At 51.1% G+C, this 15,600-nt stretch overlaps 1 protein-coding gene across 1 annotated transcript; it reads right to left on the bottom strand.

Annotated features, from left to right (window-relative positions):
- Positions 1-532: 532 nt before the first annotated feature.
- On the bottom strand, positions 533-1,618 carry paqr8 (progestin and adipoQ receptor family member VIII). The gene has a single exon (XM_070889009.1). It carries the CDS (start codon positions 1,616-1,618, stop codon positions 533-535), a length of 1,086 nt encoding a protein of 361 aa, XP_070745110.1.
- Positions 1,619-15,600: the final 13,982 nt, after the last annotated feature.

Below are 15,600 nucleotides of genomic sequence, written 5' to 3'. Positions count from 1 at the left end.
CCATGTACACACTCCCCTATCACAGACCCTACCCACCCATTGAATCCCCTCCCACAGCCCATGTACACACTCCCCTATCACAGACCCTACCCACCCATTGAATCCCCTCCCACAGCCCATGTACACACTCCCCTATCACAGACGTTACCCACCCAGTGAATCCCCTCCCACAGCCCATGTACACTCTCCCCGATCATGGTCTACTCACCCATTGAATCCCCTCCCACAGCCCATGTACACTCTCCCCTGCAGCGACATCATGAGCCACTTCTCGCGGGTTGCGTGACACCCCCTCCCAGGCAGACAAGAGAGCCCCCCACACAGGCAGAGGCGGACTTCCCCTCATAAAGAAGGTGGAAGGCCCCCCCTCCTGCTCCTTCACAGGCCTTCACCAACATTGAAACACAAACACAAGCCAGGAGTCGCGTGCACCTGGAGAGCTGCTTCTATTCACAAAAAAACATGAACTTTGTTCGTCTGCAGACAGTTGCTCAGATAAAGCTGGGACTGAAGACAGGGCCCTCGTCCACCCTCAAAGCCCTCTCTTGCGCAGTCTGTGTTTGACGATTGCCCGCAGGCACAGTGCCGAGGATCCGCTGCACAGGATCAGCAGGGCGAAGGTGAGGCAGGAGACGTAGACGGTGTCCTCCCCGCCCCGCGCCACGAACATGTCCTGCCGGCTCCCATAGTCCAGCAGCACGGCCTCCAGCTGGGTCAGGGTGCAGAGGGCCAGGAAGGCATGGAAGATCTGGTGGCCGTGGCCCACAATGTCACAGCTGCCCGGGAAGTACATCTCCGGGAAGGGGTAGGAGAAGAAGCAGGAGGCCACCAGGAACAGCAGGATCTGCAGGGCGTGGTAGCGAATGGCCTCGTCGGCGCAGCCGGCCGACCAGCAGGTGGCGATGCGGTGGACAATGGGGCTGATGTCCAGGACGTAGGCCAGGAAGGAGGGCACCACTTGGCACACCTTGCGCCTGAACGGGTACGGGCGCTGGTAGTGCATCTTGGAGAAGCAGCAGCCCATGCAGGAGAGCCAGCCGAGGAGAGCAGCGGCGGGCAGGAAGTACGGGCGGACCAGCTGGTACCAGCCGGGGTCCGTGCAGTAGTAGTAGTGCGCCAGGGCGCTGCCGTACTGGTAGGCCCCCACGCCCACGTAGTCCAGGAAGTAGAAGGAGTAGTGGGCCAGCTCGGACCTGGACTGGAAGAGGTGGGCCAGCACGCTGCAGGACAGGTAGGTCACGCAGGCGACGATGAAGACACAGAGCGGCAGGCCGTAGACGGTGGGGAACGGCGAGGCCGTGGCCAGGAAGGCCCGGAAGCGGGTCAGGAGCACCAGAGCGGCCACCAGGTGGGTCCAGACGTTGAGCACCTCGTTGTGCTGCTGGAAGAGGCTGAAGGCATAGTACTTCCACTCCTGGTGCACCGGCCGGTAGCCGCTGTGGATGTAAGGCTCGCGGAAGAGCTGGGGAACATGGCACTCCCTGACGGTGCTGGTGACCTTCGGCAGGACCTCCTGCAGGAGGTGCTGGGGGCTGATGCTGATGCTGCTGAGCCGCTGCACCATGCTGACAGCCATGTGCCCACCAAGAGAATTCTTCAGCTTCATCTCACAACGCATCTGGGCCACCTGAGAGGGAAACGAAGAAGAGAAACAGAGGGTTTAACACCACCCAATGATCCAGACTCCCACTCCCCAGGCCCACCAACCCAATCCTTTTTTTTTTCAAAAATCTACTTTATTCATAAAAAATGTTCACAATACATTAGAACATAGCTCAGTAACTTGCGATCAGCAATTCCAGACAATTGGTTTGGATGCTGACAGCAGTTCCAGACAATGCACTAGCGTGCATTTCATTTCAAGGTACAGTTTAAACAATCCGTAAATCACATTACATGTAGTGCTGTGCAAATGAGGGTGTTACATGGAGCAGATGGGAACAGGTTTACATTACGTTTCAGGATACATTTCAATACCGATCACCAATCACGTTACATGTAGCACTGTGCAGATGAAAGCAGTACACGGAACGGATGGGGATACATTTACATTTCTTTACAAGTTACTAAACAGTGCAGAGACTTTCATTATACATGGCACAAGACGGGTGTTTTTCAGTACATGGTGCTCGATGTATACAAGCAGATTAACAAGTGCAGGCCGAGGGGGGTCTGATTCCAGCCCCTGGGTTTCCCGTGGCGGAAGGGCCTTAAACTCTGGCCCTTACCCACCGTGCCTTTGGGGCGACTGCACCGACCTTTAGTGCGCCCCTCAGCACCTACCCCTGGACCGTGGATTGTGTCAGTCTGCAACACTCGGCCGTGGACATCTCCTTGCTCTGGAAGACCAGCAAGTTTCGGGAAGACCAAAGAGCGTCTTTCACCGAGTTGATGGCTCTCCAGCAGCAGGTGATGTCTGTCTGGGTGTGTGTCCCTGGGAACAGCCCGCAGAGCACAGGGTCCTGTGTTACGGAGCTGCTCGGGATGAACCTCGACAGCAACCACTGCATCTCTTTCCAGACCTGCCTTGCAAAGGGGCAATCCCGAAGGAGATGGATGACTGTCTCGTCCTGACCACAGCCAACTCGGGGGCAGAGGGCCGTGTCTCTGAAACCCCGGCTGTGTATGAAGGGTCTGACGGGTGGGGCCCTTCTCACCGCCAACCAAGCTATGTCTTGGTGCTTGTGTGAAAGCTCTGGCGATGAGACGTTCTGCCAGACGAGGTCGACAGTCTGCTCGGGGAACCACCCAACAGGATCCATCATCTCCTTTCGCCAAGCAATCCGCCAAGAAAGAAGTCATTTTGGCCCATCATTCCTTTGCTAGTGCTGGTTGTTCAACTAATCCCACTATCCTGGCCACATCCTTTTATATTATTCTGTTTGAAATGCTAATCCGGTGCCCTTTTAAATCACGTTACCTAAACAGCCACGTAGGAACAGGAGGAGGCCACTTTTACACAAACCCCCACTGACACACACACCCCCCGCACACTCACATACACACACACTCACCTCTCACTGACACACACACCCCCCGCACACTCACATACACACACACACTCACCTCTCACTGACACACACACACACACACACACTCACCTCTCACTGACACACACACCCCCCGCACACTCACATACACACACACACACTCACCTCTCACTGACACACACCCCCCGCACACTCACATACACACACACACTCACCTCTCACTGACACACACACACACACACACACACACACACACTCACCCCTCACGCACACACACACACTTTCACCACACTGACACACACACACACACACACTTTCACACACATTCTCACACACTCTCTCTCTCACACACACACACACACACTCACCCCTCACTCACTCACACACACACACACTCACCACACTGACACACACACACACACACACACCCACTGACACACACACGCACAATACTCTCCCCACACTGACACACACACACACACACACACACTCACCCCTCACTCACTCACACACACACACTCACCACACTGACACACACACACACACACACTCACCCCTCACTCACTCACACACACACACACTCACCACACTGACACACACACACACACACACACCCACTGACACACACACGCACAATACTCTCCCCACACTGACACACACACACACACACACACACACACTCACCCCTCACTCACTCACACACACACACACTCACCACACTGACACACACACACACACACACCCACTGACACACACACGCACACTACTCTCCCCACACTGACACACACACACACACACACACACACACTCTCACCACACTGACACACACACCCACACACACTTTCACACACACTCTCATACACTCTCTCTCTCTCACACACACACACACACATAAACACACACTCTCACACACACACACACTCACACACTCTCTCTCACACACTCTCTCACACACACACCCACTGACACACACACGCACACTACTCTCCCCACACTGACACACACACACACACTCTCCCCACACTGACACACACACCCACACAAACACACACTCTCTCACACACACACTCTCACACACTCTCTCTCACATATACACACACACACACACTCTCACACTCAGTCACACACACACTCAGTTACACACACACTCTCAAACACACACACACTCACACACACACACACACACACACTCTCACACACACACTTACACACACTCTGACACACTCTCTCACACTCACTCACTTCTATCAAGGGGTATGGAGAGAAAGCAGGAAAGGGGTACTGAGGTTGAATGATCAGCCATGATCTTATTGAATGGTGGTGCAGGCTCGAAGGGCCAAATGGCCTACTCCTGCACCTATTTTCTATGTTTCTATGTTAAGAGATGGTTGGATGGGCACTTAAAGTGCCATAACTTGCAGGGTTACGGACCAAGAGCTGGTAAGTGGGATTATGTTGGACGGCGCAGATATGATGGTAAATACTGCAGGAAATCAAATACGGCCAGGGTAATCTCCTGGACTAGTTTTGATCGCATGGATGGGTCGGAGAGGAATTTTCCCAGATTTTTTCCCCTAAATTGGCCTGGGTTTTTATCTAGTTTTTGCCTCTCCCAGGAGATCACATAGCTCCGGTTGGGGTGGAGTGTAGAATGTTCCAGTGTAAGGGGTGTTACATAGAAACATAGAAAATAGGTGCAGGAGTAGGCCATTCGGCCCTTCGAGCCTGCACCACCATTCAATAAGATCATGGCTGATCATTCCCTCAGTACCCCTTTCCTGCTTTCTCTCATAGAAACATAGAAACATAGAAAATAGGTGCAGGAGTAGGCCATTCGGCCCTTCGAGCCTGCACCACCATTCAATAAGATCATGGCTGATCATTCCCTCAGTACCCCTTTCCTGCTTTCTCTCATAGAAACATAGAAACATAGAAAATAGGTGCAGGAGTAGGCCATTCGGCCCTTCGAGCCTGCACCACCATTCAATGAGTTCATGGATGAACATGCAACTTCAGTACCCCATTCCTGCTTTCTCGCCATACCCCTTGATTCCCCTAGTAGTAAGGACCTCATCTAACTCCTTTTTGAATATATTCAGTGAATTGGCCTCAACAACTTCCTGTGGTAGAGAATTCCACAGGTTCACCACTCTCTGCGTGAAGAAGTTTCTCCTCATCTCGGTCTTAAATGGCTTACCCCTTATCCTTAGACTGTGACCCCTGGTTCTGGACTTCCCCAACATTAGGAACATTCTTCCTGTATCTAACCTGTCTCAACCCGTCAGAATTTTAAACGTTTCTATGAGATCCCCTCTCATTCTTCTGAACTCCAGTGAATACAAGCCCAGTTGATCCAGTCTTTCTTGATAGGTCAGTCCCGCCATCCCGGGAATCAGTCTGGTGAACCTTCGCTGCACTCCCTCAATAGCAAGAATGTCCTTCCTCAGGTTAGGAGACCAAAACTGTACACAATACTCCAGGTGTGGCCTCATCAAGGCCCTGTACAACTGTAGCAACACCTCCCTGTCCCTGTACTCAAATCCCCTTGCTATGAAGGCCAACATGCCATTTGCTTTCTTAACCGCCTGCTGTACCTGCATGCCAACCTTCAATGACTGATGTACCATGACACCCAGGTCTCGTTGCACCTCCCCTTTTCCTAATCTGTCACCATTCAGATAATAGTCTGTCTCTCTGTTTTTACCACCAAAGTGGATAACCTCACATTTATCCACATTATACTTCATCTGCCATGCATTTGCCCACTCACCTAACCTATCCAAGTCACTCTGCAGCCTCATAGCATCCTCCTCGCAGCTCACACTGCCACCCAACTTAGTGTCATCCGCAAATTTGGAGATACTACATTTAATCCCCTCGTCTAAATCATTAATGTACAATGTAAACAGCTGGGGCCCCAGCACAGAATCTTGCGGTACCCCACTAGTCACTGCCTGCCATTCTGAAAAGTACCCATTTACTCCTACTCTTTGCTTTCTGTCTGACAACCAGTTCTCAATCCACGTCAGCACACTACCCCCAATCCCATGTGCTTTAACTTTGCACATTAATCTCTTGTGTGGGACCTTGTCGAAAGCCTTCTGAAAGTCCAAATACACCACATCAACTGATTCTCCCTTGTCCACTCCACTGGAAACATCCTCAAAAAATTCCAGAAGATTTGTCAAGCATGATTTCCCTTTCACAAATCCATGCTGACTTGGACCTATCTTGTCACCTCTTTCCAAATGCACTGCTATGACATCCTTAATAATTGATTCCATCATTTTACCCACTACCGATGTCAGGCTGACCGGTCTATAATTCCTTGTTTTCTCTCTCCCTCCTTTTTTAAAAAGTGGGGTTACATTGGCTACCCTCCACTCCATAGGAACTGATCCAGAGTCTATGGAATGTTGGAAAATGACTGTCAATGCATCTGTTATTTCCAAGGCCACCTCCTTAAGTACTCTGGGATGCAGTCCATCAGGCCCTGGGGATTTATCGCCCTTCAATCCCATCAATTTTCCCGACTAATAAGGATTTCCCTCAGTTCCTCCTTTTTACTAGACCCTCCGACCCCTTTTATATCCGGAATGTTGTTTGTGTCCTCCTTAGTGAATACCAAACCAAAGTACTTGTTCAATTGGTCTGCTATCTCTTTGTTCCCTGTTATGACTTCCACTGATTCTGACTGCATACCCCTCCATACCCCTTGATCCCTTTAGCCGTAAGGGCCTAACTCCCTCTTGAATATATCCAATGAACTGGCATCAACAACTCTCTGTGGCAGTGAATTCCACAGGTTAACAACTCTCTGAGTGAAGAAGTTTCTCCTCATCTCATTCCTAAATGGCCTACCCCTTATCCTTAGACTCTGTCCCCTGGTTCTGGACTTTCCCAACATCGGGAACATTCTTCCTGCATCTAACCTGTCCAGTCCCGTCAGAATTTTATATGTTTCTATGAGATCCCCTCTCATCCTTCTAAACTCCAGTGAATATAAGCCTAGTCGATCCAGTCTCTCCTCATATGTCAGTCCTGCCATCCCGGGAATCAGTCTGGTGAACCTTCGCTGCACTCTCTCAATATCAAGAATGTCCTTCCTCAGATTAGGAGACCAAAACTGAACAGGTGGGGCCTCACTAAGGCCCTGTACAACTGCCTCCCTGCTCTTATACTCAAATCCCCTAGCTATGAAGGCCACCATGCCATTTGCCTTCTTCACCGCCTGCTGTACCTGCATGCCAACTTTCAATGACTGATGTCCCATGACACCCAGGTCTCGTTGCATCTCCTCTTTTCCTAATCTGTCACCATTCAGATAATATTCTGCCTTCTTGTTTTTGCCACCAAAGTGGATAACCTCACATTTATCCACATTACACTGCATCTGCCACGCGTTGTGTGGGACGGACAGGTTGGGTGGGTGCTCTTTACCTTTCCACCATTGTTCATTGCTCATAGGTTTATTTGTAATTTTCAGGGTTGCTGACCGAGGGCCGTGCGGCTCTTTGTCGGCCGGTGGGGACACGGTGGGCCGGAATGGTTTCCTTCTGCGCTGTAAATTTCTATGTTTCTATTTACCCCCGTGAGTGTATTCCCGTCCCATCCTCGGCTGATCTGTACCTCAAGTTCATTTTCCCACTTTTGCTCCATATCCCTTGATACTCTTACCCAACAAAAGTCTATCTCAGGCTGGACAATTTCAATTCTTCCCCCACACCCACAGCCTTTTGCAGGAGAGTTCCAGATTTCCACTGCCCTTTGGCTGGAATTCCCGGGAGTCCGTGCGAGTGTGATCAGAGGTGGGTCGAGTCGGAGATTTGAAATGTGTTGGAGCCTTCAGGCCTTAAAGTGGAATCCCGCCGTCGCCCAGCCCCCACACACCTTCCCCTCTGACACATTTGCCGGTGCAGCAAAGGTGGGTGACCTAATTCAAATCATTATTAGGTACTTGTTGAACCCTTGTGCCTTTTCTAGCCTACCTTTCAAATTTCCCTGGCAGACCATGGAAATCACACAGTGCGGGAATCACGTCTGTCAGCCTGAGGCAGGAGTTCAGTGGCCATTGCTCCAGCTGATTAGTTGGCAGCAAGAAATGTACAGTGAAAGCGCCTACCATCACACCTGATCACTTTCCTCAGGCAGAAGCATTTGCTGACTGTATTCACAACACAGATTTAGCTTTGATTCCAGCAAAGTCACCAGACAGTCTCACCTCATTGGTAGATCCTATCGTTCCGTTGACACATCACTTCCGTCCTCTCTACTTGGCTGCCATCTATTCCAACAGCATGGATGCCGTTTATACTCTCTCACCTTGCTCCTCAGAATCGGACCACGATGAGCCCCAACACCAGCAGCACCCACAACAACACCACTTGGAAGAAGCACAGAGAGTAGCAAGGGCACAGAATGTACTCCGGGTGGGGGACTTCAATGTCCAGCACCAGGAGTGGCTCGGTAGCACCACTACTGACCGTGCTGGCCAAGCCCTGAAGGACAAAGCTGCCAGACTGGGCCTGCGGCAGGTGGTGAGAGAACCAACACGAGGGAAAAACCTACTTGACCTCGTCCTCCCCGATCTACCTGTCGCAGGTGCATCTGTCCATGACAGCATTGGTAGTAGTGACCACTGCACAGTCATTGTGGAGACAAAGTCCCGTCTTCACACTGAGGACACCCTCCATCATGTTGTGTGGCACTACCACCGTGCTAAATGGGATAGAACAGATCCAGGAACTCAAAACTGGGCATCTATGAGGGACTGTGGGCCATCAGCAGCAGAATCTGTAACCTCATGGCCCGGCATATCCCTCACTCTACCATTACCATCAAGCCAGGGGATCAATCCTGGTTCAATGAGGAGTGCAGAAGAGCATGCCAGGAGCAGCACCAGGTGTACCTAAAAATGAGGTGCCAACCCGGGGAAGCTGCAACACCAGACTATGTGCATGCTAAGCAGCGGAACCAGCATACTATAGGCAAGACTAATCAATCCCACAATCAATGGATCAGATCAAAGCTCTGCAGTCGTGCCATATCCAGTCGTGAATGGTTGTGGACCATGTTGGCCTTCATAGCGAGGGGATTTGAGTATAGGAGCTCGGAGCTCTTACTGCAGTTGTACAGGGCCTTGGTGAGGCCTCACCTGGAATATTGTGTTCAGGTTTGGTCTCCTAATCTGAGGAAGGACATTCTTGCTATTGAGGGAGTGGAGCGAAGGTTCACCAGACTGATTCCAGGGATGGCAGGACTGACATATGAGGAGAGACTGGATCAACTGGGCCTTTATACACTGGAGTTTAGAAGAGGGGATCTCATGGAAACATATAAAATTCTGATGGGACTGGACAGGTTAGATGCAGGAAGAATGTTCCCGATGTTCAGGAAGTCCAGAACCAGGGGACACAGTCTAAGGATAAGAGGTAAGCCATTTAGGACCGAGATGAGGAGAAACTTCTTCACTCAGAGGGTTGTAAACCTGTGGAATTCTCTACCACAGAGATTTGTTGATGCCAGTTCATTGGATATATTCAAGAGGGAGTTAGATATGGCCCTTATGGCTAAAAGGCTAGGAGGAGAAAGCAGGAAAGGGGTACTGAGGTGAATGATCAGCCATGATCTTATTGAATGGCGGTGCAGGCTCGAGGGGCCGAATGGCCTACTCCTGCACCTATTTTCTATGTTTCTATGTAAACACCTAACGGGAGGAGGACGCTCCATGAACATTCCCATCCTCAATGATGGCAGAGCCCAGCACACAAGTGCAAAAGAAAAGGCTAAAATGTTTGCAACCATCTTTCAGGTAGAAGTATCGAGTGGATGATCCATGTCTGCCTACTCCTGAGGTCCCCACTATCACAGGAGCCAGTCTTCAGTCAATTTGATTCACTCCACGTGAGATCAAGAAATGGCTGGGCGCACTGGATACAGCAAAGGCTATGGACCTCGACCACATCCCGGCTGTCGTGCTGAAGACTTGTGCTCCAGAACTAGCCACGCCTCTAGCCAAGCTGTTCCAGTACAGCTACAACACTGGATCTACCCAACAATGTGGAAAGCTGCCCAGCAGGACAAATCCAATCCGGCCAATTACAGCCCCATCAGTCTACTCTCAATCATCAGCAAAGTGATGGAAGGTGTCGTCGACAGAGCTATCAAGCGGCACTTACTCACCAATAACCTGCTCACCGATGCTCAGTTTGGGTTCCACCATTACAGCCTTGGTCCAAACATGGACAAAAGAGCTGAATTCCAGAGGTGAGGTGAGAGTGACTGCCCTTGACGTCAAGGCAGCATTTGACCGCGTGCGGCATCAAGGAACCCTCGTAAAACTGAAGTCAATGGGAATCAGGGGAAAAACTCTCCACTGGCTGGAGTCATACCCAACACAAAGGAAGATGGTTGTGGTGGTTGGAGGTCAATCAGCCCAGCCCCAGGACATTGCTACAGGAGTTCCTCAGGGCAGTATCCTAGGCCCATCCATCTTCAGTTGCTTCACCAATGACCTTCCCTCCATCTTAAGGTCAGAAGTGCGGATGTTCGCTGATGACTTCATTCACGCTACACAAGTGCCAGGCAATAACTATACGATGGAATTGGACTAGCTGAGGTGCTCTTGCAGAGAGCCGGCAGGAGCTCAATGAGCAGAATGGCCTTCTTCAGTGCTGTAACCATTCTGTGATCAAGCGAGAGTCTAACCACCGGCCCTTGACATTCAACGGCATTACCATCGCCGAATCCCCCACCATCAACATCCTGGGGGTCACCATTGAACCTAAGTGGACCAGCCACATAAATACCATGGCCACAAGAGCGGGTCAGAGGCTGGGTATCCTGCGGCGAGTGTCTCACCTCCTGACTCCCCAAAGCCTTTCCACCATCTACAAGGCACAAGTCAGGAGTGTGATGAACACTCTCCACTTGCCTGGATGAGTTCAGCTCCAACAACATTCGAGAAACTTGACACCATCCAGGACAAAGCAGCCGCTTGATGGGCACCCCATCCACCACCTTCAACATTCACTCCCTCCACCACCGGCGCCCCCTGGCTGCAGTGTGCACCATCTACAAGATGCACTGCAGCAACTCGCCAAGGCTTCTTCGGCAGCACCTCCCAAACCCGCGACCTCTAGCATCTAGAAGGACATGAGAACACCACCATCTCCACGTTCCCTCCAAGTCACACATCATCCTGACTTGGAAATATATCGGCCGTTCCTTCATCGTCGCTGGGTCACAATCCTGGAACTCCCTCCCTAACAGCACTGTGGGAGCACCTTCACCACACGGACTGCAGCGGTTCAAGAAGTCAGCTCACCACCACCTTCTCAAGGGGCAATTAGGGATGGGCAATAAATGCCGGCCTTGCCAGCGATGCCCACATCCCATGGACGGACAAAAAAAAAACAACACCAAACTTATCCTCAATGACTTGATGCTCCACAGGACTGAGGGCACCAGTGCAGGACTGCACCGTGCCCGGAGGCAATAACCCCAACACAGGGTCTACAGACAGAGAACGAGCTTCCTCAACATGACTGAGCAGCAGTGCCAAAGGATATTCAGGCTGTCACACCAGGTTGTCGCAGACATTTACAGCTTGCTGGAGCAAGACCAGCGGTCCCGAGGAGCGGGTGGACATTCCTGACCAGTGGCTGGCAAGATCACCAGCGGGCACAACATCTTCGTCTCAGGCTCCTTCCAGGGACCTGCAGCCGACATTTACAACATCCCGCAGTCGGCCGTCCACAGATGCATCACACAATCACCGATGCCCTCTTTGGCATGTCAGCCAATTACACCAACCTTGCCAGTGTTACTGTGCAGGCGCTCAGCTTTGCCGCTGTGACTGGCTTGCCACGGGGGGCAGAGCGTCATCGACTGCACATGTGTGGCCATCAGGGCACCTCAGCATCACTCAGGGGTGTTTGTCAACCGCAAGGGCTTCCACTCCCTCAATGTGCAGCTGGTCTGAAACCATAGAACGATTATCATTGCGTGTGTGTGACCAATTCCCTGGCAGCTGCCCGAACTCTTTCATCCTTCGTCAGTCCACCCTCCTTCAGCTTTTCGCTTCTCCAAACAGACTTTCCGGTTGGCTGTTTGGAGACAACAACAACAACAACAGGTAGTATTTAAATAGCACCTTTAACATAGTGAAACGTCCCAGGACTATTGTGCGATAAAAATTTGACACCGAACCGCATAAGGACAAATTAGCGCAAGTGACCAAAAGAGAGGTAGAGAGGCGGAGAGGTTTAGGGAGGGAGTTCCAGAGCTTGGGGCCCAGGCAACAGAAGGCACGGCCACCAATGGTGGAGCGATTATAATCAGGGATGCTCAGGAGGGCAGAATTAGAGGAGCGCAGACATCTCGGGGGGGGTTGTGGGGCTGGGGGATATTACAGAGAAAGGGGGGGGCGAGGGCCATGGAGGGATTTGTAAACAAGGATGAGAATTTTGAAATTGAGGCGTTGCTTAACCGGGAGCCAATGTAGGTCAGCGAGCTCAGGGGTGATGGGTGAGTTAGGACATGGACAGCCGAGTTTTGGATTGCCTCTAGTTTACATAGGGTAGAATGTGGGAGGCCAGCTAGGAGTGTGTTGGAATAGTCAAAGGCATGGATGAGGGCTTCAGCAGCGGATGAGCTGAGGCAAGGACAGAGACGGGCGATGTTACGGAGATAGAAATAGGCGGTGTTATGTGGACGAAAGCTAATTTCAGAGTCAAATATGGCGCGAAGGATGTGAACAGTCTGGTTCAGCCTCAGACAGAAGTTGCGGAGAGTACATAAGAACAGAAGAAATAGAAGCAGGATTAGGCCACCTGGCCCCTCGAGCCTGCTCCGCCATTTAATACGATCATGGCTGATCTGATCATGGACTCAGCTCCACTTCCCTGCCCGCTCCCCATAACCCTTTACTCCCTTATCGCTCAAAAATCTCTATCTCCACCTTAAATATATTCAATGACCCAGCCTCCACAGCTCTCTGGGGCAGAGAATTCCACAGATTTACAACCCTCTGAGAGAACAAATTCCTCCTCATCTCAGTTTTAAATGGGCGGCCCCTTATTCTGAGACTATGTTCCCTAGTTTTAGTTTCCCTTATGAGTGGAAATATCCTCTCTGCATCCACCTTGTCAAACCCCCTCAAGTTTCAATAAGATCACCTCTCATTCTTCTGAACTCCAATGTGTATAGGCCCAACAACCTATCCTCATAAGTCAACCCCCTCATCTCCAGGATCAACCGAGTGAACCTTCTCTGAACAGCCTCCAATGCAAGTATATCCTTCCTTAAATACGGAGACCAAAACTGTACGCAGTACTCCAGATGTGGTCTCACCAATACCCTGTACAATTGCAGCAGGACTTCTCTGCTTTTATACTCTATCCCCCTTGCAATAAAGGCCAACATTACATTTGCCTTCCTGATTACTTGCTGTACCTGCATACTAACTTTTTGCATTTCATGTACAAGGACCCCCAGGCCCCTCTGTACTGCAGCACTTTGCAATTTTTCGCCATTTAAATTATAATTTGCTTTTGTATTATTTCTGCCAAAGTGGATAACCTCACATTTTCCCACATTATACTCTGTAATGTATGTTGGCTAGGCACCTTTAGTAATGATTCCTCGAGGCAGGGTATGATACTTAAACAGTGTAGACTGTAGTCCTTTATTTGCAGCTCCTGAGTGAGGACAACAAGCTGTGTGTTCCTTTTTATACTGGGTCACCTGCAGGGTGCAGGTAACCCTTAGGTCTCCAGCAACAGCACCCTCTGGTGTTCAGGTAAGGCGTGTACAGTGTAAGGGTACATTCAGTGTTGCATAACAGTGTTACAGACATCACACAGTGAACAGGTGTGCATACACAACAATACTCCCCCCTAAGCATTTTTCATGTCCTTATTGTCATGACCAGGGGAGGTGATCAGTGGTGGGCTATGGGGGGTTGTGGTGAGGGTTGTGTGGTTACCAGGTGTGACCCCTGTGCTTGAGGCTGGCCTCATATGTTTCCCCCCCTCACACACAGACCAAGTGGGTGTCACTGATGTGCGATCCCTCGGGGGGGTAGCCACGGCAGCAGTGGGTAGTGTGTATACACTGTGATGTGGGTAGTTGTGGGGTGGTGGGCAGGGCCACAAGACTGGGTGGGCTCCTTGTCCACCAATTGGGATGAGGGTCAGGTTATCCCAGGGTTTGCCAGGGAAGCTGGAGGGTATTGGCCTCATGCTCCTGGTGTTGGCCCTGGTGGCCAGGGGTTGTAGGGCTGGTCTGGTGCAGGTTGCCATTGGTGGTGGCTGGGCTGCCCATTGACCACTGTCCCTGTAGTGGGTGTGCTCCCACTGCCTGTGTGTGTCCTGCAGGGGGCATCACATTCTCTGTCATTATTGTTAAGCATAATAAACTTGTTCTTAACCTTACTGACACCTGCATTCATCTCATTAGTCACATTAGTTAAACCAGCATCACAATTCATGGTTAAAGTGCATACATTTTCATACTTGCACCCTTTAATTGCATCTTTAGCTTTAAAGTCCGTGTACTCAAATAGTTGAAACTTCCCCTTTAAATTTTTTTGGCTACCGGTCTCCTTTAAGGGAGCCTTCAAATCCGATTGGTCGTTTGGTGTCACGTGATGCTCCTCCAATGCTCCTCGTGGTATGGCGGAGGCCATTTTGACTCCAGGTTCTGCAGCTTGTGGTGCTGCAGCCATTTTCTGGTCTTGCTGCAGGCTGTGGTGCTCTTTTCTTCCACAGATTCGATCCTGGATGTTGGGAATCCATTTCGTTCATCGATGTTCACCTCTTGGAGTCCTGCCTTGGCCCGGAAAATGGAGTTTGGATCCTCGGTCCTGGAGATTTCGGCATGGTGCTATGGAGTCGTTGCCCCGCTGTCGAGCTGGACAGTGGAACCTCCGGATGCTGCGATGGATCCATGTTCGAGGTCGATTGCCGGAGCTCGGAGGCCTGGGAGCAGCTTCGCTTGGCGGGATTCATCCAAAGTTCTTCAAAGGTCGCTTGGCTCATCTCAGACTGTCTCGCCCCTGTGTCGCTCTCCATAGAAACTGGGACCCCGTCAATGCCTACTTTCATCGCCCACAGAGAACTTTCGGTGGAGCAGGTCTGAGCTCCATGCTCTTCTTCCAGGGGTTGACCAACTTCACCTTCCTCTGTGTCAGAGCCCCGGTGATCAGCCAACTCTTCAGAGACGCGGTGAGTAAAGCTTTCTCTGCACATCCTTTGAAGGTGCCTTTTCTCTTTGCATGCATAGTCTTTGTAGTGGCACTGGTGGGCCCTGTGGTTTCTTCCACAGCGCCAGCACGGGGCTAGCTGGTTTGCCCCATGTGGCGGACTCAGGGTTGTGGGACTTGGGGCAGCGTTTCTGCCCTGAGAAGTATCAATGTGGTGCACTGCTCTCGTCGGTTTAGAGTCCCTTAGTGCTTCATTTAGGTGGTCGCCAAAGTCGCACGGTGCAGCCAGTCTCCTTAAGTGTTGCAATCTTTCTACAAAAGCGTCCCAATCTACCCCATCGGTAAATTGCTGAAAGTTGCTGAGATTCGACATGCTGAGCGTGTGGGTCGTGACCTCGTATTCCC

This window comes from Pristiophorus japonicus, chromosome 9 (genome assembly GCF_044704955.1).
Source record: "Pristiophorus japonicus isolate sPriJap1 chromosome 9, sPriJap1.hap1, whole genome shotgun sequence".
NCBI classification, from domain to species: Eukaryota; Metazoa; Chordata; class Chondrichthyes; family Pristiophoridae; genus Pristiophorus; species Pristiophorus japonicus.
Note: the sequence above shows the minus strand (reverse complement) of the source record. Positions and strands in the feature narration are given on the sequence as shown.